This window comes from Globicephala melas, chromosome 6 (assembly GCF_963455315.2).
Source record: "Globicephala melas chromosome 6, mGloMel1.2, whole genome shotgun sequence".
Taxonomy (NCBI): Eukaryota; Metazoa; Chordata; class Mammalia; order Artiodactyla; family Delphinidae; genus Globicephala; species Globicephala melas.
The window spans coordinates 99,048,951-99,073,267 of record NC_083319.1 but is presented as its reverse complement, the minus strand read 5'-3'; the positions used below and the strand labels follow the sequence as shown (position 1 = coordinate 99,073,267).

Genomic DNA, 24,317 nt, shown 5'->3' with positions numbered 1-24,317 from the left:
CCTGGGACCCCCTTTCCACTCTCTTTGCTTCCTCTCCCTCATCATGTAGGTTGCAGGAGAGCTGTTGCTGCTTCTGGGACCCCCTGGTCTGGGCGGGATGCTTTCCCCTTGGCTCCTACACGCAGTGCCCTGACCTCCCCAGCACATCAGCATCCCCTCAGCCTTGACCCCAGCCACGTGTCTGGGGAAGTGCCTGGCACACGGTGGACCCTCAAAGATTTGTTAATTGAATGGGTAGGAAAACGAACCTTGATTCCCTTTCTGCCCTAATTCCCCTTTTATTTTTACAAGAAGGTAGGGAACTTTTCTCTTTCTGCCTTCATAGGGCTGTTGTTGTCTGGGTAGGAGATTGGGGTGATGGTTCAGTCTTCAATGATCGCCCTCCTAGTTTCACTTCTGAACACTTCCGGGCTGGACCCCGCATTGATGCTTGACTGCACGTGGTCTTGTACTGACTGATGTTGCTGGTCCTGTGTCATTTTTGGCTTCCTTAATAATATTAGCCAACATTTTTTGAACACTTATTATGAACTAGATACTGTACTAAATACATTTATTTTTTCACTCATCAAATACGGATACAGCATTCACTATGTACCAGACACTGGCACCTATGGAATCAGCAGTGAGTACAACTGAAAAACCCCCTGCTTTCATGGAGCTTACATTTGGTAGAAAAATACAAATGACTAAATAAGTGTATACGATGGCAGATGGTGATGTGTAATCTGGGAAAAAGAGATCAGAGTAGGGGGTGAAGGGAGTGACTTGTTATTATGTGTAGGGTGGTCATGAAGGACTCACAGATAAGGTAACATTGAACAGAGACCTGAAAGAAGTTGAGGAAAGGAGCTGTGTGGTCATGGGGGTGGGGGAGAGCTTTCCAGGCAGAAATCAGCAAGTGCGAAGGCCCAGAGGTCGGGTCATGATTGGCATGCTCCAGGAAGAGTAAGGAGGCCAGTGTGGCTGGAAGGGAGTAAGTGAATAGGGGGAATGAGTAGGAAGTGAGGTCGTATATGACAGTGCTGGCTAATGGAGGTATGTTATGAGTCACATATATGCAATTCTAAAATTTCTTTCCTTTTTTAAAATTTTTATTAGAGTTGATTTACAGTGTTGTGTTAGTTTCAGGTGTACTGCAAAGTGAATCAGTTATACATATACATGAATCTACTCTTTTTTATTTTATTTTTTTTGAATTTTAGAATCTTATTGTTTTATACAGCAGGTTCTTATTAGTTATCCATTTTATACATATTAGTGTCTGTATGTCAATCCCAATCTCCCAACTCATCACACCACCCCCGCTCCCCTGTCAATTTTCCCCCTTGATGTCCATACGTTTTTTTCTCTACATCTGTGTCTCTATTTCTGCCCTGCAAACCGGTTCATCTGTACCATTTTTCTAGGTTCCACATATATGCGTTAATATATGATATTTGTTTTTCCTCTTTCTGAATTACTTCACTCTGTATGACAGTCTCTAGATTCATCCACATCTCTACAAATGACCCAATTTTGTTCCTTTTTATGGCTGAGTAATATTCCATTGTATATATATATCGCATCTTCTTTATCCATTCATCTGTCGATGGGCATTTAGGTTGCTTCCATGACCTGGCTATTGTAAATAGTGCTGCAATGAACAATGGGGTGCATGTGTCTTTTTGAATTATGTTTTTCTCTGGGTATATACCCAGTAGTGGGATTGCTGGGTCATACGGTAGTTCTATTTTTAGTTTTTTAAGGAACCTCCATACTGTTCTCCATAGTGGCTGTATCAATTTACATTCTCACCAACAGTGCAAGAGGGTTCCCTTTTCTCCACTCCCTCTCCAGCATTTGTTGTTTGTAGATTTTCTAATGATGCCCATTCTCACTGGTGTGAGGTGATACCTCATTGTAGTTTTGATTTGCATTTCTCTAATAATTAGTGATGTTGAGCAGCTTTTCATGTGCTTCTTGGCCACTTGTATGTCTTCTTTGGAGAAATGTCTGTTTAGGTCTTCTGCCCATTTTTGGATTGGGTTGTTTATTTTTTTAATATTGAGCTACATGAACTGTTTATATATTTTGGAGATTAATCCTTTATCCATTGATTCATTTACAAATATTTTCCCCCATTCTGAGGGTTGTCTATTTGTCTTCTTTGTAGTTTCCTTTGTTTTGCAAAAACTTTTAAGTTTCATTAGGTCCCATTTGTTTATTTTTGTTTTTATTTCCATTACTCTAGGAGGTGGATCAAAAAATATCTTGCTGTAATTTATGTCAAAGAGTGTTCTTCATATGTTTTCCTCTAAGAGTTTTATAGTGTCCGGTCTTACAGTTAGATCTCTAATCCATTTTGAGTTTATTTTTGTGTATGGTGTTAGGGCATGTTCTAATTTCATTCTTTTACATGTAGCTGTCCAGTTTTCCCAGCACCACTTATTGAAGAGACTGTCTTTTCTCCATTGTATATCCTTGCCTCCTTTGTCATAGATTAGTTGACCATAGGTGCGTGGGTTTATCTCTGGGCTTTCTATCCTGTTCCATTGATCTATGTTTCTGTTTTTGTGCCAGTACCATATTGTCATGTTTACTGTAGCTTTGTAGTATAGTGTGTGAAGTCAGGAAGTCTGATTCCTCCAGCTCCGTTTTTTTCCCTCAAGACTGCTTTGGCTATTCAGGGTCTTTCTGTCTCCATACAAATTTTAAGATTTTTTGTTCTAGTTCTGTAAAGAATGCCATTGGTAATTTGATAGGGATTGCATTGAATCTGTAGATGGCTTTGGGTAGTATAGTCATTTTCACAATATTGATTCTTCCAATTCAAGAACATGGTATCTCTCTCCATCTGTTTGTATCATCTTTAATTTCTTTCAACAGTGTCTTATAGTTTTCTGCATACACATCTTTTGTCTCCCTAGGTAGGTTTATTCCTAGGTATTTTTGTTGCAATGGTAAATGGGAGTGTTTCCTTAATTTCTCTTTCAGATTTTTCATCATTAGTGTATAGGAATGCAAGAGATTTTTGTGCATTAATTTTGTATCCTGCAACTTTACCAAATTCACTGATTAGCCCTAGTAGTTTTCTGGTGGCATCTTTAGGATTCTCTGTGTATAGTATCATGTCATCTGCAAACAGTGACAGCTTTACTTCTTTTCGGATTTGGATTCCTTTAATTTCTTTTTCTTCTCTGATTGCTGTGGCTAGGACTTCCAAAACTATGTTGAATAATAGTGGTGAGAGTGGACATCCTTGTCTTGTTCCTGATCTTAGAGGAAATGCTTTCAGTTTTTCACTGTTGAGAATGATGTTTACTGTGGGTTTGTCATATATGGCCTTTATTATGTTGAGGTAGGTTCCCTCTATGCCCACTTTCTGGAGAGTTTTTATCATAAATGGGTGTTGAATTTTGTCAAAAGCTTTTTCTGCATCTATTGAGATGCTCATATGGTTTTTATTCTTCAGTTTGTTAATATGGTGTATCACGTTGATTGATTTGCCTATATTGAAGAATCCTTGCATCCCTGGGATAAATCCCACTTGATCACGGTGTATGATCCTTTTAATGTGTTGTTAGATTCTGTTTGTAGTATTTTGTTGAGGATTTTTGCATCTATATTCATCAGTGATATTGGTCTGTAATTTTCTTTTTTTGTAGTGTCTTTGTCTGGTTTTGGTATCAGGGTGATGGTGGCCTCATAGAATGAGTTTGGGAGTGTTCCTTCCTCTGCAATTTTTTGGAAGAGTTTGCGAAGGATGGGTGTTAGCTCTTCTCTAAATGTTTGATAGAATTCACCTGTGAAACCATCTGGTCCTGGACTTTTGTTTGTTGGAGGATCTTTAATCACAGTTTCAATTTCAATACTTGTGATTGGTCTGTTCATATTTTCTATTTCTTCCTGGTTCAGTCTTGTAAGGTTATACCTTTCTAAGAATTTGTCCATTTCTTCCAGGTTGTCCATTTCATTGGCATAGAGTTGCTTGTAGTATTCCCTTAGGATGCTTTGTATTTCTGCGGTGTCTGCTGTAACTTCTTTTTCTTTTCTAATTTTATTGATTTGAGTCCTCTCCCTCTTTTTCTTGATGAGTTTGGCTAGTGGTTTATCAATTTTGTTTATCTTCTCAAAGAACCAGTTTTTAGTTTTATTGATCTTTGCTATTGTTTTCTTTGTTTCTATTTCATTTACTTCTGCTCTGATCTTTATAATTTCTTTCCGTGTACCAACTTTGGGTTTTGTTTTTTCTTCTTTCTCTAGTTCCTTTAGGTATAAGATTTGATTGTTTATTTGAGATTTTTCTTGTTTCTTGAGGTAGACTTGTATTGCTATAAACGTCCCTCTTAGAACTGCTTTTGCTGCATCCCATAGGTTTTGGATCATTGTGTTTTTGTTGTAATTGGTCTCAAGATATTTTTTGATTTCCTCTTTGATTTCTTCAGTGATCTTTTGGTTATTTAGTAACGTATTGTTTAGCCTCCATGTGTTTGTGTTTTTTACGTTTTTTCCCCCTGTAATTGATTTCTAATCTCATAGCATTGTGGTCAGAAAAGATGCTTGATTTGATCTCAACTTTCTTAAATTTACTGAGGCTTGATTTGTGACCCAAGATGTGATCTACCCTGGAGAATGTTCCGTGTGCACTTGAGAAGAAAGTGTAATCTGCTGTTTTTGGATGGAATGTCTTATGAATATCAATTAAATCTATCTGGTCTATAGTGTCATTTAAAGCTTGTGTTTCCTTATTAATTTTCTGTTTGGGTGATCTGTCCATTGGTGTAAGTGAGGTGTTAAAGTCCCCCACTATTATTGTGTTACTGTTGATTTCCTCTTTTGTAGCTGTTAGCTATTGCCTTGTGTATCGAGGTACTCCTATGTGGGTTCATATATACTTATAATTGTTATATCTTCTTCTTGGATTGATCCCTTGACCATTATGTAGTGTCCTTCCTTGTCTCTTGTAACATTCTTTATTTTAAACATTTAACATTCTTTATTCTCTATTTTATCTGATATGAGTATTGCTACTCCAGCTTTCTTTTGATTTCCATTTGCATGGAATATCTTTTTCCATCGCTTCACTTTCAGTCTGTATGTGTCCCTAGGTCTGAAGTGGGTCTCTTGTAGACAGCATATATATGGGTCTTGTTTTTGTATCCATTCAGCGAGCCTGTGTCTTTTGGTTGGAGCATTTAATCCATTAATGTTTAAGGTAATTATCGATACGTATGTTCCTATTACCATTTTCTGAATTGCTTTGGGTTTGTTTTTGTAAGTCGTTTTCTTCTCTTGTGTTTCCCACTTAGAGAAGTTCCTTTAGCATTTGTTGAAGAGCTGGTTTGGTGGTGCCGAATTCTCTTAGCTTTTGCTCATCTGTAAAGCTTCTGATTTCTCCATCGAATCTGAATGAGATCCTTGCCGGATAGAGTAATCTTGATTGTAGGTTCTACCCTTTCATCACTTTAAATATATCATGCCACTCCCTTCTGGCTTGTAGAGTGTCTACTGAGAAATCAGCTGTTAACCTTATGGGAGTTCCCTTGTGTGTTATTTGTCATTTTTCCCTTGTTGCTTTCAATAATTTTTCTTTGTCTTTAAGTTTTGTCAATTTGATTACCATGTGTCTCAGCGTGTTTCTCCTTGGGTTTATCCTGTATGGGACTCTCTGTGCTTCCTGGACTTGGGTGGCTATTTCCTTTCCCATGTTAGGGAAGTTTTCGACTATAATCTCTTATAATATTTTCTCAGGTCCTTTCTCTCTCTCTTCTCCTTCTGGGACCCATATAATGCAAATGTTCTTGCATTTAATGTTGTCCCAGAGGTCTCTTAGGCTGTCTTCATTTCTTTTCATTCTTTTTTCTTTATTCTGTTCTATGGCAATGAATTCCACCATTCTGTCTTCCAGGTCACTTATCCATTCTTCTGCCTCAGTTATTCTGTTGTTGATTCCTTCTAGTGTATTTTTCATTTCAGTTATTGTATTGTTCATCTCTGTTTGTTTGTTCTTTAATTCTTCTAGATCTTTGTTAAACATTTCTTGCATCTTCTCGATCTTTGCCTCCATTCTTTTTCTGAGGTCCTGGATCATCTTCACTACCATTATTCTGAATTCTTTTTCTGGAAGGTTGCCTATCTCTGCTTCATTTAGTTGTTTTTCTGGGGTTTTATCTTGTTCCTCCTTTTATCTTGTTCCTTTATCTTGTTCCTTCATCTTGTTCCTTGGCCAGAGGTACATAGTCCTCTGCCTTTTCATCTTGTCTATCTTTCTGTAAATGTGATTTTTGTTCCACAGGCTGCAGGATTGTAGTTCTTCTTGCTTCTGCTGTCTTCCCTCTGGTGGATAAGGCTATCTAAGAGGCTTGTGCAAGTTTCCTGATGCGAGGGACTGGTGGTGGGTAGAGCTAGGTGTTGCTCTGGTGGGCAGAGCTCAGTAAAACTTTAATCTGCTTGTCTGCTGATGGTTGGGGGCTGGGTTCCCTCCCTGTTGGTTGTTTGGCCTGAGGCAACCCAACACTGGAGCCTACCCAGGCTCTTTGGTGGGGCTAATGGCGGACTCTGGGAGAGCTCCTGCCAAGGAGTACTTCCGAGACTTTCTGCTGCCAGTGTCCTTGTCCTCACGGTGAAACACAGCCACCGCCTGCCTCTGCAGGAGACCCTCCAACACTAGCAGGTAGGTCTGGTTCAGTCTCCTATGGGGTCACTGCTCCTTCCCCTGGGTCCCAGTGCACACACTACTTTGTTTGTGCCCTCCAAGAGTGGAGTCTCTGTTTACCCCAGTCCTGTCAGAGTCCTACAATCAAATCCTGCTAGCCTTCAAAGTCTGATTTTCTAGGAATTCCTCCTCCCATTGCCGGACCCCCAGGTTGGGAAGCCTAACATGGGGCTCAGAACCTTCACTCCAGTGGGTGGACTTCTGTGGTATAAGTGTTCTCCAGTTTGTGAGTCACCCACCCAGCAGTTATGGGATTTGATTTTATTGTGATTGCGCCCCTCCTACCATCTCATTGTGACTTCTCCTTTGTCTTTGGATGTGGGGTATCTTTTCTGGTGAGTTCCAGTGTCTTCCTGTCGATGATTGTTCAGCAGTTAGTTGTGATTCCGGTGCTCTCGCAAGAGGGAGTGAGTGCACGTCCTTCTACTCCTCCATCTTGAACTAATCTCATACTCTTTTTTAGATTCTTGTCCCATATCGGTCATTAGAGACTACTGAGCAGAGTTCCCTGTGCTACACAGTAGGTCCTTATTAGTTATCTATTTTATATATAGTAGTGTGTATAGGTAAATACCAGTCTCTCAATTTATCCCTCCCACCAATTCTAAAATTTCTGATAGGTGCATTAAAAAAGTTAAAAAGAAGCAAGTTAAATTAATAAATACTTTTGTTTAACACAATATATCCAAAATATTATCACTTCAACATGTAATCAGGTAAAACATTGTTTGAAATGAAATGCTTTACATTATTATTTTTTCTCATTAAGATTTCAAAATCTGGTGTGCACATCTCTTTTCGGGCTAGCTCCATTTCAAGTTCGATGGCCACATGAGGTAATGGCTGCCATATTGGACAGCACACATATAGAGCCTTGTGGACCCTGCCAAGGCCTCTGAATGAGATGGGGAAGCCACTGGAAGCTTTGGGGCCCAGGAGCATTATCTCTGCCTTAGGTTCTAGAAGGTTCACTCCAGCTGTGATGAGAGAAGATTGCTGTGGGGTGGGAGGCAAAAGGACAGAGCAGGGAGACTGGGAAGGAGACCTTTACCAGTACACAGTGACAATGGTTTGGACCGAGGTGGGGACGGTGGTGGTGGTGAGAGTGGCTGGATTCTGGGTATGTTCTCCCAGGTCTTTCTGCTGTGGATAAGAGAGCAGTCAAGGGAGGACCAAGAATTTTGGCCTGAGCTACTGGAAGCCTGGAGTTTTCAGAGGAATGAGGAAAACCCGGGGTGGGGGGCAGCCTTGGGGGAACGTGGGGTGTGGTTTGAGATGTGGGTGATAGCCTTTTGGGTGGAGTTGATGGGCAGGCAGCTGGACATATGAGTCTGGGGTTCAGAGTGCAGGTCCCTCACCTGGCTGGGGATATAAATTTGGGAGTCGACAGCGTATTGATGGTGTGTAAGGCCATGCATGAGTGGAGGCCCTGGGGAGTGGGTGCATATAGAGGAAAGGGGGCTGAGCCCTGGTGGAGAAGATGGAACCAGCGAAGCAGGCCTGGAGGGAGAGCAAAGGGAGGCAGCAGGAAGGCTGTGAGAAAAGGGGGGCTGAGGGAGCCACCAGTTGTGTCCAGTGTGCCGATGGGCAGGGGAGGAGGAACCCCCAGGGCCTCTGATCACTGCCAAGGAAGGAGGCAAATGCCAGGCTGCCGTGGGTCCAGGAGAGAACGGGAGGGGAGAAAGTGACTACTGATATAGATGACTCGTTTGAGGGGTTTTGCTTTAAAGAGGAGCAGAAAGATAGGGTGGTAGCTTAGCAGTGGGCATGTGGTCACGAGAAGTTCTTTTTTTCCCTTAAAGATGGGCAATGTAATAGCAGATGGGGATGATCTAGTAGACGAGGGAGAGAGAGAGAAAAATGAGCTCATTCATGCTCACAGCAGCGCTATGAAGTAGGTACTATTTTCCAGATGGGGAGACTGAGGCGAAGGAAGGTCCAGCCACTTGCCCAAGGCCACACAGCTGATAAGCAGCAGGATGAGTAATCGATGCAGATGCCTCAGCTTTAGGATGCCCAGTCTTAATCATTCCGCTGCTCTGCCTCTTCGTTTCCTAGCTAGATTTGTGAGGTCTTTGAGAAGGGGCTCCTCTTACATGTACGGGTCCAGCCCAGCACCTGGCAGGGAGAGGGCTGTGCAGAGGCGGGACTTGATAGATCATTAATGACCAGGTGATCGGAACACTGGGACCTGTGCTGGAAGTGCCATGGGAGGGTAGACGTGGCCACACCCTAGTCTTTCCCACCCTCTGTGGGGCAGGGCCTCACGTGGATAGGGTAGTGCTCAAGAAATACTGAAAAGCATTTGTTGGGTGGATGAGGAATGAATGAGAGACCATGGCGCATCCATCCTAGGACCTAAGCCGGTGGCTCTCCCTGGTACACCACGGTGCTGGCCAGATCTGGGCTCCTGCTCTGGTTTGCTGCCAGTGTGCTAGAAGATCTCCCACCTAGCTCTCACCAGAATGTCATGGGGTGGCAGGTGAGGGGTCTGTGCAGACTGAATTCCTGCCTCCCTACTCTGTCATCAGGATGGACAAGAGGTGCTCTGCAGGTGGGAGTAGGCTGGTGGCTGGGGGGGTCCCTGTGCCATGTGTTCCCCTCAGAACAGCTGAGACTTGGGGGTTGGGGCAGACACCACAGAAGGAACCCGACAGTTCCCGGGATCACCGAGGTGTTTTGCTCCACAGGCAGTGGCATGAAGCTCAAAGCCACGGCTCTGATGCCAAGGTCCCAGCCTTCAGCTCATCTGCGCTTTGCTTGATTAAGGGCTCAGCCCTGCTGGAGCCTGAGGCTGGCCTTCAGCCTCCTCCTCACGCTGCAGGGCTCCCAGCCCAGCGCTTGCTTTCAGCGGTCCCAGCTGCACTAAGTGTCTGCAGTAGCAGTCCCACCCCATGGGGCCTTTTGAAATGTGTGGGGACAGTTTCAGTGGTCACAGTGGTGGGGGTGAGGATGGTGGCTGTGGTGCTGTTGGTACCCTGGCTGCTGAAGATCCAATAGTGGGAACTTCCTAAGGGCCAGCAGTGCTCCCTGACCGGAAGCCCTGCTCACATGTGCGACCTTGGGTGCCCAGGGACCCGGGGACCCATCAATGGCCATCCAGTTGTGTGCTCTTGAGCCAGTCCCTTTGTTTCCCCATTTCCCACTTTTGTGAACAGGGCCACGAACGCCTAGTTGCTTGCTTTTTGGTCTTGTGATAATTTTTTTCTTAAATCAAAGTATAGTTGATTCACAATATTGTGTTAGTTTCAGGTGTACAGCAAAGTGATTCAGTTATATACATATGTATATATTTTCAGATTATTTTCCATTATAGGTTATTACAAGATACTGAATATAGTTCCCTGTGCTATATAGTAAATCCTTGTTGCTTATCTATTTTATGTATAGTAGTTTGTGTCTGTTAATCCCATACCCCTAATTTATCCCTCCCCCTCCCCTTTTCTCTCTGGTCTTGTTTGTCTTCTGTGTCTGTTTCTGTTTTGTGTACAGATTCATTTGTATTATTTTTTAGATTCCACATATAAATGATATCATATAATATTTGTCTTCCTCTGACTTTCATCACTTAGTATGATAATCTGTAGGTCCATCCATGTTGCTGCAAATGGCACTATTTCATTCTTTTTTATGGCTGAGTAGTATTCCATTGTTTATATACACCACATCTTCTTTATCCATTCATCTGTTTATGGACACTTAGGTTGTTTCCATGTCTTGGCTATTGTAAATAGCACTGCTATGAACATTAGGGTGCATGTATCTTTTCAAATTGGAGTTTTCGTCTTCTCTGGTTATATGCCCAGGAGTGGGATAGCTGGATCATTTGGTAGCTCTATTTTTAGCTTTTTAAAGTAATCTTCATACTGTTTTTGAAATAAGTTTTAAATAAGACTTTGGTTTAATAGTTGTCATCCTAAAAGCGCACCGTACGTACAGCTTGCTCAGTGGACCCGCATATTAACTCACTTGATCTTCATCACAGCCTTAGGCGGGAGGGCTGCTAAGTGATCCCCATCTCACAGATGAGCAAGCCGAGTCCAAGAGCACAGTGACCCTGGGGGGTGTCCCCAGCATTGGCTGACTGCCTCCTTCCTTCCCTCCAGGGACAGGGGCAGACCCGGCAGTCAGCGCCAAGAGCAACCACTGCCTGGATGCCGCCAAAGCCTGCAACCTGAATGACAACTGCAAGAAGCTGCGCTCCTCCTACATCTCCATCTGCAACCGCGAGATCTCGCCCACTGAGCGCTGCAACCGCCGCAAGTGCCACAAGGCCCTGCGCCAGTTCTTTGACCGCGTGCCCAGCGAGTATACCTACCGCATGCTCTTCTGCTCCTGCCAGGACCAGGCGTGCGCTGAGCGCCGCCGCCAGACCATCCTGCCCAGCTGCTCCTACGAGGACAAGGAGAAGCCCAACTGCCTGGACCTCCGCAGCCTGTGCCGGACGGACCACCTCTGCAGGTAGGGGCCGCTGCAGCTCTGAGGGGAGTCGGCTGGGGTGCTCTGCCTGCTCGACATTCCCGAGTTCACTGGGTTAGGATCTTGAGCCCAGAAGAGAGGGTGACTCGGACATGTGCAAAACAAATTGTCATTCATTCATTCATTCGTCCTTCCCTTCCTTCCTTCATCCATCCATCCATCCATCCATCCATCCATCCATCCATTCATCCATCCATCCATCCATCCATCCATCCATTCATCCATCCATTCACCCATCCATCTATTCATCCGTTCATTCATCTGTCCATTCATTTATTCAGCACAGGTTTATCATTCGCCTGCTGTGTGCCCTGCTTCAGGCTAAGCACCATGGGGGAAACCAAGATGAACCACCCTAGGAGCTCCTAATTTAACATCATAGACCCTAGAGCCTGGAGTAAGAAGGGACCTTCAGTGACTTTAGGTCCACTTCTAAAGGAAGCCCACCCATTATCCCAGTGAGGTCCTGTGGCTGTCATGGAAGGGCTCTTGCACATCCCAGAGGCAGCTCCTTCCACACTGACAGCTGAGCTCGTCTAGTGCTGGTGGAGCATGGGGACTCTGATGGTCCTGGGTTTGAATCCTGACTTTTCCACTTACTAGCTGTGTGATTTTGAGCAGGCTTTTTAAATGTCCTGAGTGTCCATCCCTTCACCCATGAAATGGAAATAAAAATACCCAAGGCACAGCATTATTGTGAGGATTAGAAGACATATGTGTTAAAGCTTAGTGCAGAGTTTGGCATAAAGTAATTGCTTAATAAGTGTCTAATTATTTGGAAGGTTTGTTTTGTTACAGTGAGTTGAAATTTGCCTCTGTGATTCTTCCGTTTTTCTCGTTTGTTATTAACCATTTATTGAACCTCTCTTGCATCCAGTGCATGGTTCTAAGGCTCAGGCATGCAGAGGTGAACACGATGCTCTCCAAGGAGCACCCAGAAGGGAGACAGACAGGGGGAGCAGGGATCCCAATGCAGTGGGCTGAGGGCTGTGGGCTCCCAGAGGAGGGTGCACAGGAGAAGGGCATCTGCCTCAACCTGGGGCTCCAGAGGACGGGGCCTTGAGCTGAACCTCGGAACATGAGAAGGAGAAAGCCAGGGAATGAGTCTGGCATGCAAGTAAAAGGAACATGTAATGGGGCCACATGTTGTTGGTGGGCAGCTGTTAGATGGATGTATGGATGCGGGAAACATCTTTTGCACAGAATTATTTGTTGTGTTATTTGTATGTGGGGAAAGAATATGCAAAGGCTGGAGGGTAGGAGAGAGCCTGTGATTTTGGGCACCTGCAGGTGGTGGGTGCACGTGGAGTGTGGGCCACGGGGTGGGAAGGCCAGAGGTGAAGCTGCTAGGGAGACAGGGATTGCTTACTGGACCCCAGACACTGGTCTATTGTATGGTTTATCTCATTAATCCTTGCAACAAGGCTATGAGGTAGGTACTGTTATTGTCTTTATCTGTCAAATGATCAGGGTTGTAGAAAGTAACTTGCCCAAGGTCACACAGCTCATGCATTTGAGAGCTGGATCCGATCTCCAGTGCTTTCCTCCCAGTGTAGCACACTGGCCTGGACTAAGATAGTGGCTGTGGGCATGGGGAGAAGTGTATCAGTTCAGAGATGATTGGTAAGTAGACTTGACAGGACTGGGGACTGGTTGAAAGTTCCCTGGAGGGAGAGGCATTTCTGTTTTGTTTACTCCGCACCTGGTCCTGCACATAGAGCCTGACGCATGGCGAGCGCTCCATGAACATTACTTGAATGGATACATGAATGATGGCCACCATGTTTACCGGGTGAATAATTCTGGGGCGATGGATCATTCAGCACTGGGGGTGTGCAGCATCTGAGATGGTGGTGCGGGGGGGACCATTGCCACCCCCGTTGCAATGTCTGGGGCATTTGGACCTGTGGGCCTGGAGCTCAGTAAAGAGGTTGGAGTGGAGAAATGGGGTTGGGGGTTGTGGCGGGGATTGGAGGATGGGGCTGCAGAGGGAGGGGAGCTCAGGGCCTCTGTGGCTGAAGAGGAGGCACTACCTTGGTTTGGAAAATGAGCTGGAGTTCGGAGAAGGGCTGATCCCTGCAGGACTGGGAAAGCCTGAAGAAAGTGGGCTCTTCTCTTTTGCTTACTTAAAGAAACATACCTTATTGCTTACAAAAACAATGGGAGTGATTTCAAATAAAATATGCACACTACAAGAGGATGGTTAAAAGTAGAAACCGAGGGACTTCCCTGGTGGCGCCGTGGTTAAGAATCCATCTGCCAGGGACACGGGTTCGAGCCCTAGTCCGGGAAGATCCCACATGCCGTGGAGCAGCTAATCCGGTGCGCCACAACTACTGAGCCTGCGCTCTAGAGCCCGTGTGCCACAACTACTGAGCCCACGTGCCGCAACTACTGAGCCCGCAAGCTGCAACTATTGAAGCCTGCTTGCCTAGAGCCCGTGCTCCGTGACAAAGATAAGCCACTGCAATGAGAAGCCCGTGCACCGCAACGAAGAGTGGCCCCCACTCACCGCAACTAGAGAAAGCCCGAATGCAGCAGTGAAGTCCCAACGCAGCCAAAAGAAAAAGGCAAAAAAATATTAGAAACTGAGGGCTCACAAAAGGAAGTCTGGAGTCTGTCGGGCTGGGGCTCAGCTTCCCGAGAGCTGAGAGAAAGCCAAGACGGGATGGGCCATGTCACTCCCCAAACGTGACGGAAGGAGCCTATTAATTCTTGGATGGAAATGCATTTCTCCTTGTCCTAAATGCTAAACTGACCTGGTCAGGCTGCACAACAAACGGTGTATGTGGGGTGACAGGATGGATGAGGGACTGTAGGGGCTGGAGGGCCAGCCTGAGTCCAGGCTCAGTGACCACAAGCCAGGGTGTCAGGACCAAGGCCAGGTGCACCACTGCCCAGCATCAAAACCTCAGGTGGACGTCTCTGCAGGGGTCCTGAGCAGAGCAGCCTTGTGAACACCCTTTATTAGTGGTGTTTTAAGGGAGGACGACATGTGCAGCTCCTAAGGAGATTGGAGAGCGTGGAGCAGGGTGGTTTTGGTGGCCTGTAGAACATCTGTGTCTGTTCAAAGAGCCAGAGGGGTTTTTGTTTGTTTGGAGATGGGGGGAGTTAGGAACAGGAGAGCTGGGGCAGAAGCTTCACATGGTAGAACCAGAGGTGTTTAAACAAAACTAAGTATTGGGAGCGTCAAGAATGAGGCGTCCCAGGACCTAAGGGCTGACAGTTTTCTGAGAGGCACCGAGCCAAGCCTGTGAGTGCCATGCACCCTGATATAAATTTAAACAACAGTGGGACTTCCCTGGCAGTCCAGTGGTTAAGACTTCACCTTCTAATGCAGGGGGTGCGGGTTCGATCCCTGGTTGGGGAGCTAAGATCCCACATGCCTCGCGGCCAAAAAAACCAAAATATAAAACAGAAGCAATATTGTAACAAATTCAATAAAGTCTTTAAAATTGGTCCACACCAAAAAAAAAATCTTAAAAAAAAAAAAATAACAGCAACCATGGGACTCAAGGACAGTGCTGTGTCTGGATTATTGAGTTGGGTCTCGCGTAGGAAGTTCCAGGTGATCCTGGATGTGGCCGGCTGACCTCCTGGTCTAGAACCGGGGCGTTCCTCTAATGCATCTCCCCCAACTCCCATCCCACCCAGCTCCCATCCCCATGCAGATTTAAAGTATGGTCCTGCAAGTGGGAAGACGAGGGGTGAGGGCAGAACCCGAGTGTAGGGTGAGTCTGGCAGGACCTGGGGGCTTGTTACAGTGTGGCCAAGTGTCCTTGGGAAGCTCTGTCTGTGATGCAGAGTGGGAGGTGGGTGGAGGTGTTTGCCATGGTAACCCCGCAGCTGCAAGAGCTGCCTTCTGTGTTCACCCTGCCCCTGGTCTTCCGCGTGATCCTGGATGGACCATTTCATTCTGTGTGCCCGGGCTGCTTCTTCACTGATCAAACAAGGATGCTCCCCATTTTCCAAGGACCCCTTCCCGGTCTTTGGATCTGAGTCTATCACAAGCAGCTTTCCCATCTGCCTTCTTCCCCTGCGCCTCCACTTGAGGTCATATTCCTAGAGAGGTGAGCCCTTGCTACAAGAGGAAATGACCAGAGATCCCTCGTCAGGGTAGATGATGTGGAAGGGCAGCTTTGATGGAGAGGAGCCGACTTCCTTCCATGCTCTTGCGGGCTTGACTTACTGACGCCTGGACCCTGTCTCTCTGGTCCATGGAGGAGCCCGGGAGGTGATGGGTGGCTGGGGAGGGGGCCTCTGGAGAACAGGCAGTTCTCCACTACGCCCAGGAAGGGGCACTCTCCCTTCCCTCCTGGCCTTGGTTTCCTCCAGGTTTCTGCCTACCAGGGTGGCCACCATAGGTGGAAATCTTGTCTGTGAAAATGGGACGACCCAGTGCCATGGTGTTTGGAGCAGGAACGGGGGACCCCCCCAAGTCTTCCTGTCCTGGATACTTTAGTGGATGGAGCTGGCCTTGATGGGGGTCACGGGAGAGCCTCTCTGGGCTGACTCTTTGGGAACGAGGCCCTTGTCTGCAGGCATCTCCTAGAACACGCTCCACCCTCCAGGGCTATAGTGCCCAGTTTGCACCTCACTGGGCCTGCCTGGCCCCCCTTGCCCTTCAGCTTGGGGAGTTGGCCCGGCTATGCCCAGGCTTCTCCCCGAATGAATCTTGGCCCAGGACTCCTTGGGGGACAGCTCGGCCAGACCCCCGCCCCACGGCACTCCATTAAAGCAAGCCCATTGACGTGCTGTGCAGCGCACCTAGCGGCAGGCCTTGTACAGCCCCGTGTGATACTTAACAGACTCTGCTGTGCTGTCTTACGAATGTTACTAAGCACAAAGCAGAGGGGTTTGCAGAGGGATTTGAAGGGTATTTTTTGGGGGGGCTTGTGGGTATTGGGAGCATTTCCGAACCCTCTTCCTGCTCTTTGGACCAGGATCAGTTTGGGGTCAGTGACCAAGGCAGGGAACCTCTGAGAGTGGAAGCTTCCTGCTCAAGCCGTGGGTCCGATTCTTCTTGAAGTTGCACTCCGGGAGCCCATGCCCTGCCTTCTGCCTTTGTCTGGTTCACATCCCACGGGCCTTTAGGGCGGTGGATTTAGGACCAGGAGAAGCTTTTCCTTTAAAAGCCGTCTGATATGGAGTCTGGAAAGCCTGGAGAATCTCTTGGAATGGTTCCATGGAATTTGGCTAATTTCTCGCACCCCAGCCCCCCAGTGAGCCATGACCTACTTCTTTTTTAAATGTAATCTTTTGGTTTATACTTTCTAAGCTTACACTCATTGCAAGGATGGTCCAGATTGTGTGTGTGTGTGTGTGTGTGTGTGTGTGATGACTGTGTTGTATTGTAAACTGTGTCCCTCCAGGCCTCATTTGGAGAGGCCCGCTAAAATGCCCTGTTCCTCTTGGTCGGCCAAGAGGATATAAATAACTCGGTGCTGGCCCTATGCCATATCTCGGGCTGTATGTTAACCTTTGGGTGCCGAGGATGTGCATAAATAGATTCCAGCCTGGGACTACCCTGGCTGCCTGGGCTCCTTTGTGCCATGGACACTGTCCTTGTCGGAGAGGATTGCTGGGAAGGCAGAGGGGTTGGTGTCTCCCCTCTCAACTGTCTGCAGGGAGCGGGGAGGCATCCCTTCAGCAAGCCCCCTCCCCACCCTTGCCTAGCTTGGGGCGTGTCTGGTGTCTGTAGGCAGTGTGGGTGGACAGGTCTGGGTTTGATTCTTGGCTCCTGGGGGCTGTCCCTCAGCTTCTTTTGGGCTCTAGAATCTGTTGGCTGATGTTTTCAGCAGATTTTCTCTAAAGGGCAGCAAATGATTATTTGAGTACAGGCTTGGGGCTTCCATGCCTTTACTTCTTTTAAAGGAGAGGATCTTGAATATCTCGAAATCAGATGTAAAGTTTTGCGTGTATATTCTAAAGAGAAACTTGTTGCTTTCATTAGATTCTTGAAGGATTCTTTGACCTCCCCAAACTTAAGAATCTCTGCCATCTCTAGATGGCCAACTTGGACTGGCTGTCTGAAGGATTGTGAATCTGCCTCCTGGCTCAATAGCAAAGAGAGCTGTGATTGATTAGTGATGTCTGCCACTGGCATGGAAGGGGCAGAATGGGTGCCCTGCTAGAACCCAGCTAGTCATTCCTGGGACCTGTGGTTCACCAGTAGCAGGAGGAATGGGGGTCTTGGGGCCATTCCTTTATTCATTTGACCACTGTTTGTTGATTGTCCACTCTGGACCAGGCCTCATGTTGAGATTAGAGAGTTAATGAAGTAGGCAGAGGCCCTTGCCCTCAGGGGACTCCCAGTCCAGTGACTGGACACTGTGGTGATTGCCTCTGCAATGGGAATGGAACCACACAATGAACCAGATGATAGCATTTCCATTCAAGTTCTCTTGAAATCCCAATTCTGCTCTGCTCCCTACCAGGCCTTCCCTGGGTCACTCTGGTGGCTCAGAGAGCAGCTGTTTCTTGGGGGAGATGAGGCACAGACAGATGAACTTTGTTCAGGGGCCCGTCTGGCCTCAAACAGAGCTCAGAACCCAGCAGCCCTATCTGTCTTCAGAGCAGAGCTGTGCCCAGGAGTGCCATGGGGTAAAGAAGTCACATCCTCCTGAAGAAGATTTAACCAGGTTGCAGTGGGGGGAGACTCTGTGGGGAGGGACATGGGATCCTCGGTCCTGCCAGAGACCCTGAGACCCATCTTCCCCTTGATGATTCCATGTTGGCTTCTGCTACTAGCCTCAGTAGAGGCCCTGTTTACCCTTGAACTCTGTGCCAAGGGTGCCTAGATTTTTCCTCTTGGAATTTCCTGTGGCAAATTGACACAAGGCTGGAATGTTGAACATTACTAAAAGCTCTGGGAGAATAAACACAGAGAGAAGCTGCAACCTAGATAGTTAGTTTGCAAGATAGGGTTTATATGGCTTTCTGCTCTGGCTGCTACAGGGAGGTCAGCACGGCTGGGTAGAGTGCCTTTACCTTTTACCAGCCAGGCTGCTCTCTGGGCACCTGGGCTCCATAAAGCTCACACCCCAGAGAGATGAGGTGCACCCTTGCCTAGCCAAGGCTCCCATTGGTGGAGTTCTGTGTGAGAACCCACTCCATCCCTGGCTGATTGGAAGGAGGAATGACCGATTGTGGGGATGCTGCTTATGCAGAGAGAATCAGAGTACAAGTTGGTCAGGGTTGGGTGTGTTTTTGCTCGCACAGGGTGGGGCGTGCTCTCAGCTACCCAGACGTTACTTCGTTCACCAGGCTCCTTGATTATTTCTGCTTCCATTCAGTGACCTGGGCTTTCTCTTTGCTACTGTCGGTGTCCCCTGGAGCTGCTTTGACAAAATACCATAGACCAGAGGGCTTAACCAACAAACATGTTATTCTCACAATTCTGGAGGCTGGTAGTCCAAGATCAGGGTGCCAGCATGGTTGGGTTCTCAGCGAGGGCCCTCTTTGGGGTAATTTCCTCACGTGGCTTCCTTGTTGTATGCGTGCCAAGAGGGATTGGGTGTTCCTTCCTCTTTTCATGAGGGCACGAATCCCATCACGGGGGCTCTACCCTCATGACCTAATTACTTCTCAAAGACTCCACCTCCAAATACCATTGCATTGGGGGATGGGGTTTCAACGTATCAATTTGGAGTGGGGGGACACATGCAGTTTGTAGCACCTAGACTTGCACTTCATTCAAAGCCTGTTTGGTTCTCATCTCCCTGAGCCCTTTCTTAGCCTCTCCTTCCAATGATGCTTTCTAGAACTCATCTGCATCCTTCCTGTGGCACTAATCAAGTGGCTTTCCTTTGATACTTTATCTTCCCAACTAGGTCTCTGTTTTTAATATTCTTATATGTATATAATATGTATATGCACTGCCACATATATGTATAATGTTGATTAATTTATTTAACGGATACTTATAGTGTACCAGACACTGTGCTAAACACTGGATATAGATACTTACTGGAGAAACAGTAGAAACGGTCCTTGCCCCCTTGGATCTTATGTCTGATGGGGGAGATAGACAATAGTCAAGCAAACAGACAAGTATATGGTTAACATCTTTTTTTTTGTTTTTTTGCGGTACGCGGGCCTCTCACTGTTGTGGCCTCTCCCGTTGCAGAGCACAGGCTCCGGACGCGCAGGCTCAGCGGCCATGGCTCACGTGCCCAGCCGCTCCGCGGCATGTGGGATCTTCCCAGACCGGGGCACGAACCCATGTCCCCTGCATCGGCAGGCGGACTCTCAACCACTGTGTCACCAGGGAAGCCCTATGGTTAACATCTTTGACATGAGCAGGATGTAGAAAGAGAATATAACGGGGGAAGGAGGGAGGACCTCTTTGAGCAGAGCAGTCAGGAAAAGTGTATCTGAGGAGATGACATTTCAACTGAGACCTGAAGGACGAGGAGCCAGAAGTAAGCCAGGTAGAAGAAAGACCATCTCACTCAGAGGCAGTATCATGCCCAAGAGTTGGGGGGAGGAGAGGAGCTTGGCATTGGCGTTGGCATTGACGGGGCTGGCGTGGCTGGAGCAGAGGGGACTCGGGAGAGACATGCAGGCAGAGCCAGGTCACACGGGACCGTGTAGCCCGGGGCAAGGAGTTTGGATTTCTTCTGAGTACACTTAGAAGCCAGCTAGTGACATTATCGAAGTTGTGACATAAAAAGATGACTCTGGCTACTGGGTGGAGAATTAAGGGAGAAGGCAAGAATGACCTCGGAGAGACCAGGGAGGAGGTTATTTCAGTATACTAGATCAGAGATGACGGCAGCCCAGGCCAGGGGGTTGGCCGTGTGGAGTGAGATAAGTGGGTAAATTTGAGATAGTTTGGAGATGGACATGATGTACCTTGATGTGGCAGCGAGGGAGACAGAGGAACTCAAGGAGAGCTCACAGACTTCTGGCTTGAGCCACTTGGTGGGCAATGGTGCCACTTTCTGAGATGATGAAGGCTTGGAGGGGGAGATAAATCAGGAGTTCCATTCTAGGCACGTTAATTCTGAGATGCCTTTGAGACATTCCCATCTGGAGCTTGACTGGAGTTATACATTCTGGGGGTCATTAACATACTTATGGTTGTTAAGGCCAAGGGAATATGTAGGTTCTCCTAGGGAGAGGCCAGCATGAGAGGAGGCCCTGAGAATGTGCCTGGCTCCCCTGTAAATGCCCGGTAAGGGTTTGGGGGTGTTGTTATGGCGCCCCAGGAGTCAAAGAAGAGTTTTGAAAAAGAAGGCGTGGACAGCTGTGCCCGACGCTGTTGAGAGGTCTGGAAAGGTAAAGACACCAGGTAACTGTTGGATTTGGGAAAGTGGAAGGCGTTGGTGACCTCTTCAAAAGCAGTTTGGATGAAGTGGTGATTACAGAAACCTGACCAGAGGGAATTCCCTGGCGGGCCAGTGGTTAGGACTCTGTGCTTTCACTGCCGAGGGCCTGGGTTCAACCCCTGGTCGGGGAACTAAGATCCCACAAGTGGCATGGCCGAAAAAAAAAGAAACCTGATCAGAGCTAAAGAAATGTTTGTAAGTTGGTTGGTCAGAGCTTCCTGGGAAATATCCTCATGGAAAAGGAACCCATCCAGTGTGGGGAAGTTGCTCATCTGTCCCTTCAGTGGAGAGAGAGCTGAGGAAAACTCAACACTGGCTTGGCCTTGGGAAGTGTGGGCTGGGGGTCCTGCCAGCATGGGCAACCCAGGGGCTCCGTCATGGCACTCTGCAGGTCCTGGGAGCACACCCTCGGCCAGGGTCAGTCTGGATCCTGAGGCCGTGCAGCCTTGGGACAGCCCGTAGCATGGGCCACACGTGCCTGATGGTCTTGGATGCTAGTGCATACACTGCAGTGGGATGAGGACCTCAGCATCCCCTCCTCCCATGTCCTCCCTGGGTTCTCAGGGACCACGATATGGATACTGCAGACTCAGTTTCTCCAGCCATGGCCGAGAGACTCTTTACAATGTGGGAAGAGACCTTTCTCTAAGCTCTGGGCTCTTCTGAGCAACCTAGCTGGCCCGCCCTCTCAGAGAAGAAGGCTCTGGGGCTGCCAGGAGGAGCCTTGCTTTTTCAGCCTTCTTCATTGAGGAGATTCCTAGAACAGGCTGAGCAGTGCCTGAGAGGTGCCCCCAGGCTCCCTGCACTGGACCTCCTCTCCGTGCTGGATGTGGGATGTGACCTCTCCTGTAGCCAGCCAGGACGTGGTCTTTGACCTCCTGGGGCGGTACCCACAGAGGTGAGGAATCCTGCCCTGCTTCTTCTTAAGTATCATTAGCCTGGTATTCTGGGGCCAGCTGTCCTCCTCAGGGCCCTTTTGGGGGCTCTCTTGGAATGCTCGGAGACCTGCACATGCCTCTGTTATCCCAGGGTCTCTGAGGTGGGTAAGCATAGCGGAGCACCATGGGCACCCTCCCACCTAGAGTAGAACCAGGACGTTGAATTAAGCACCAAGGAACAGTAAGATCCTCAAACGGAGCGAGAGGGAAATTTGGGGAGAGCTGCTCATACCCTGCCTGGCCCAAGGTGCATTGCGCTGGTCCAACAGGAGTCCTCCTGAGTGCGCGAGTTCTCCATCACTCAGCCTTTGGTGGGCTGGGGGTGGTCTCTGAGCACTGCGACGTGCTCAAGAAAAGGTTCCCCAGAAATGTTCTTCAGAGGGGCTTGAGTCGCAGCCCCGGCTTCAGATCCTTGCGTAGGCAGTTGTGAGACCTCAGGCTGGTTCTTTAACGTCACGCAGCCTCTGTGCTCCTTGTCAAAATCAGGATGGTTACGCCCACATGGAAGCTTGGTCACCCATTCCCCAGGACTTCCATGGAGCTCCATTTCCAGGTGCTCATCAGCCCGGATGCTGAGATAAACTGCCGGCCTGCCCAAGCAGCCCCCAGGCTGTGCCGGCTGGGAGGGGGAGGGCTGGCCCCCGAGGCTGGCAGGGGCTGTTGGGCAAGGCGGCTTGGAGGAGGTATCTGAGCCGAGCTTGAAGGAGGAGTAGGCAGGCCTGTTCTAGCAGGCAGCCCTTCTGGTCCTCGCAGGGGGAATGTGTGTCTTGAAAGGGGGGCCAGGCAAGGGTGAATCAGCTCCTAAAACCTTTGTGCATTTTGCCAAGGAGTCTGATTTTCTCCAGAAGACAATGGGAGCCATGAAGTGTCTTAGGCAAGAGAGTGACACAGTACAGTTAGTGCTTTAGAAAGGTCCCTTTGGCCACTGTGTGTACAATGGATCAGAGGAGGGAGCGGCTGGAGACCGGGGGGCCTGCTGGGGACCCACTGTGATGGGGCCTGAGATCAGGAGGCTGAGGCAGAGGGTGGGTGGGGAGGGGCTGGGTCTGAGACCTTCAGAGGTCGGTTCCCAGGGACTTGCTGAACACGGACAGTGAGGGAGGGGGGAGGAGTCCAGGCGGACACTGCAGTCTCTGGCTTGGTGGCCGGCCGCCTGGCGAAGCCGTTACCTGAGGGAAGGGAGGAGGGGGTCTGGGCATAGAGGGGAGATGTTTGGGTTTCGAACTTGTTTGTTGGGAAGCCTTTGGAACAGGCAAGTGGAATTGTGTATGTGGGAGTTTGGGAGAGAGGCCGGAGCTTGAGATTGAGATTATGGGGTTAAGTGAAATAAAGCAGGAAAAGCAGTGAGCCTAGGGCTGGGCACACAGGTGCACGGTAAACATGAGTTCCTTCAGAGAGCTTGTAAGCGTGTTTGGGGAGACGAGGCTCACACCTGTGGAAACATTTAACATGAAGAGGAGGCCCTGCTTAATTAAGTGTTGTAAGGATTATACTGTGTGCTGCAGCCATTCAGAAAAGGGGAGCGCTGTGGCCAGAAGAGCAACGGAAGGCGGTGTGGAGTTGGGGTCCCGCAGCTGGGGAGGGAAGGAGGCTTCCAGAAGGGGGCAGGAGGGGGAAGCAGGGCTGGGCACGGCTACTCCCAGGAGAGAGGGATGTTCTGCTCGCAGCACAGGTGCCAGTGGTGGGAGGAGTGTGTGTGTGTGTGTTTATGTGTGTGTATGTGTGTTTGTGGGTATTTATGTGTATGTGTGTGTTTATGTGTGTGTATGTGTGTGTATGTGTGTGTATATGTGTGTGTTTGTGTGTGTATATGTGTGTGTGTGTGAGAGAGAGAGGGAGAGAGATTGGAGCTTTGAGATGCCCTGGGGAGACACTGGGCAGATAGGGACGACCTGTCCCAGCCTCCCACCTGTTGGTCCCCAATTCCAGCAGACTCTGGGTCCTCCAAACTTGTTGCTCAATACATGGAAGAAATAGAGGCATGTGAAAAGAGTCCCGGATTAGGAGTCATACTACATCCTAATACTGCCGCAGTCCTAGTACTACCTCGGCCTGTAACTAACTCTGTGATCTTGTTGCCAACTGGAACGAGTCACCTTGTTAGGTAGGGAGTTCCCCATCCTAAGAGGTATGGAGCAGAGGCTGGAGGCCTCTTGCCAGACCTCAGATGAGTGTCAGGTTTGGGACTTTGCAGGTCCCTTCTGAGCTGCTGTAACGTGACCCTCCTGTCTCTTGGGGTCACGTGAAGGGAGTGGATTATGGGTACCAGGAGGCTCCCTCTGCCCCCCTCCCCTCCTCTCCTTCCCCTTTCTTTCTTTTTCTCCTGATTTTCAAAATGAAGTTCACTTTCCTGCGTTTGCTGATGACAAAAGCTGTATGTGCTCGCTATAAAACGTAATTCTGCCGAGACAGGAAGGTCACCTCGAGAAAGCGGAGATCATCCGCGGCCCTAACACCCTGAAATAACCCTGAACTAAGGGAACGTTTAGGAGAATGTAGACTTCCAGGCTTTTAACATATGCATACACGTATTTTTAACAACACTGATGTCATGCGGTACATGCTGTTTTGTTAGCTCTTTTTCCTCTAAATATATGAATGTTTCAATCTGAACGTCTCCGCACACGCAGGTTTACTGGTTTTGGTGGTGGTCTCGTTTCCCCTGTGGGTGACACGCAGAGCTTGCTATGGTTACACGTGTACATCCACTCTGTCATGTAAGAAACTCATGTTTGGATCTGAGCCTGCCACGTGGTAGGGGACAGATATTCTGGGCCCTCAGAGGGAAGGGAGTACTTAGGCAACAAGAGAGCTCTGGGATCCCTGACTTGGGCCTTCCTCGAGGTGAAGGGGAGGACAGGGGACTGGATT

General features: G+C 48.1%; 1 protein-coding gene across 3 annotated transcripts in view; it reads left to right on the top strand.

The window, feature by feature from the left end:
- Window positions 1-24,317, top strand: part of GFRA2 (GDNF family receptor alpha 2) — a 96,706-nt gene that overhangs the window by 29,592 nt on the left and 42,797 nt on the right. For all 3 annotated transcript variants that reach the window (XM_060301227.1, XM_030832648.2, XM_060301228.1), the window contains exon 4: window positions 10,804-11,158. In XM_060301227.1, coding sequence (XP_060157210.1) covers window positions 10,804-11,158 — 355 coding nt within the window. The remainder of the gene's footprint in view (window positions 1-10,803; window positions 11,159-24,317) is intronic.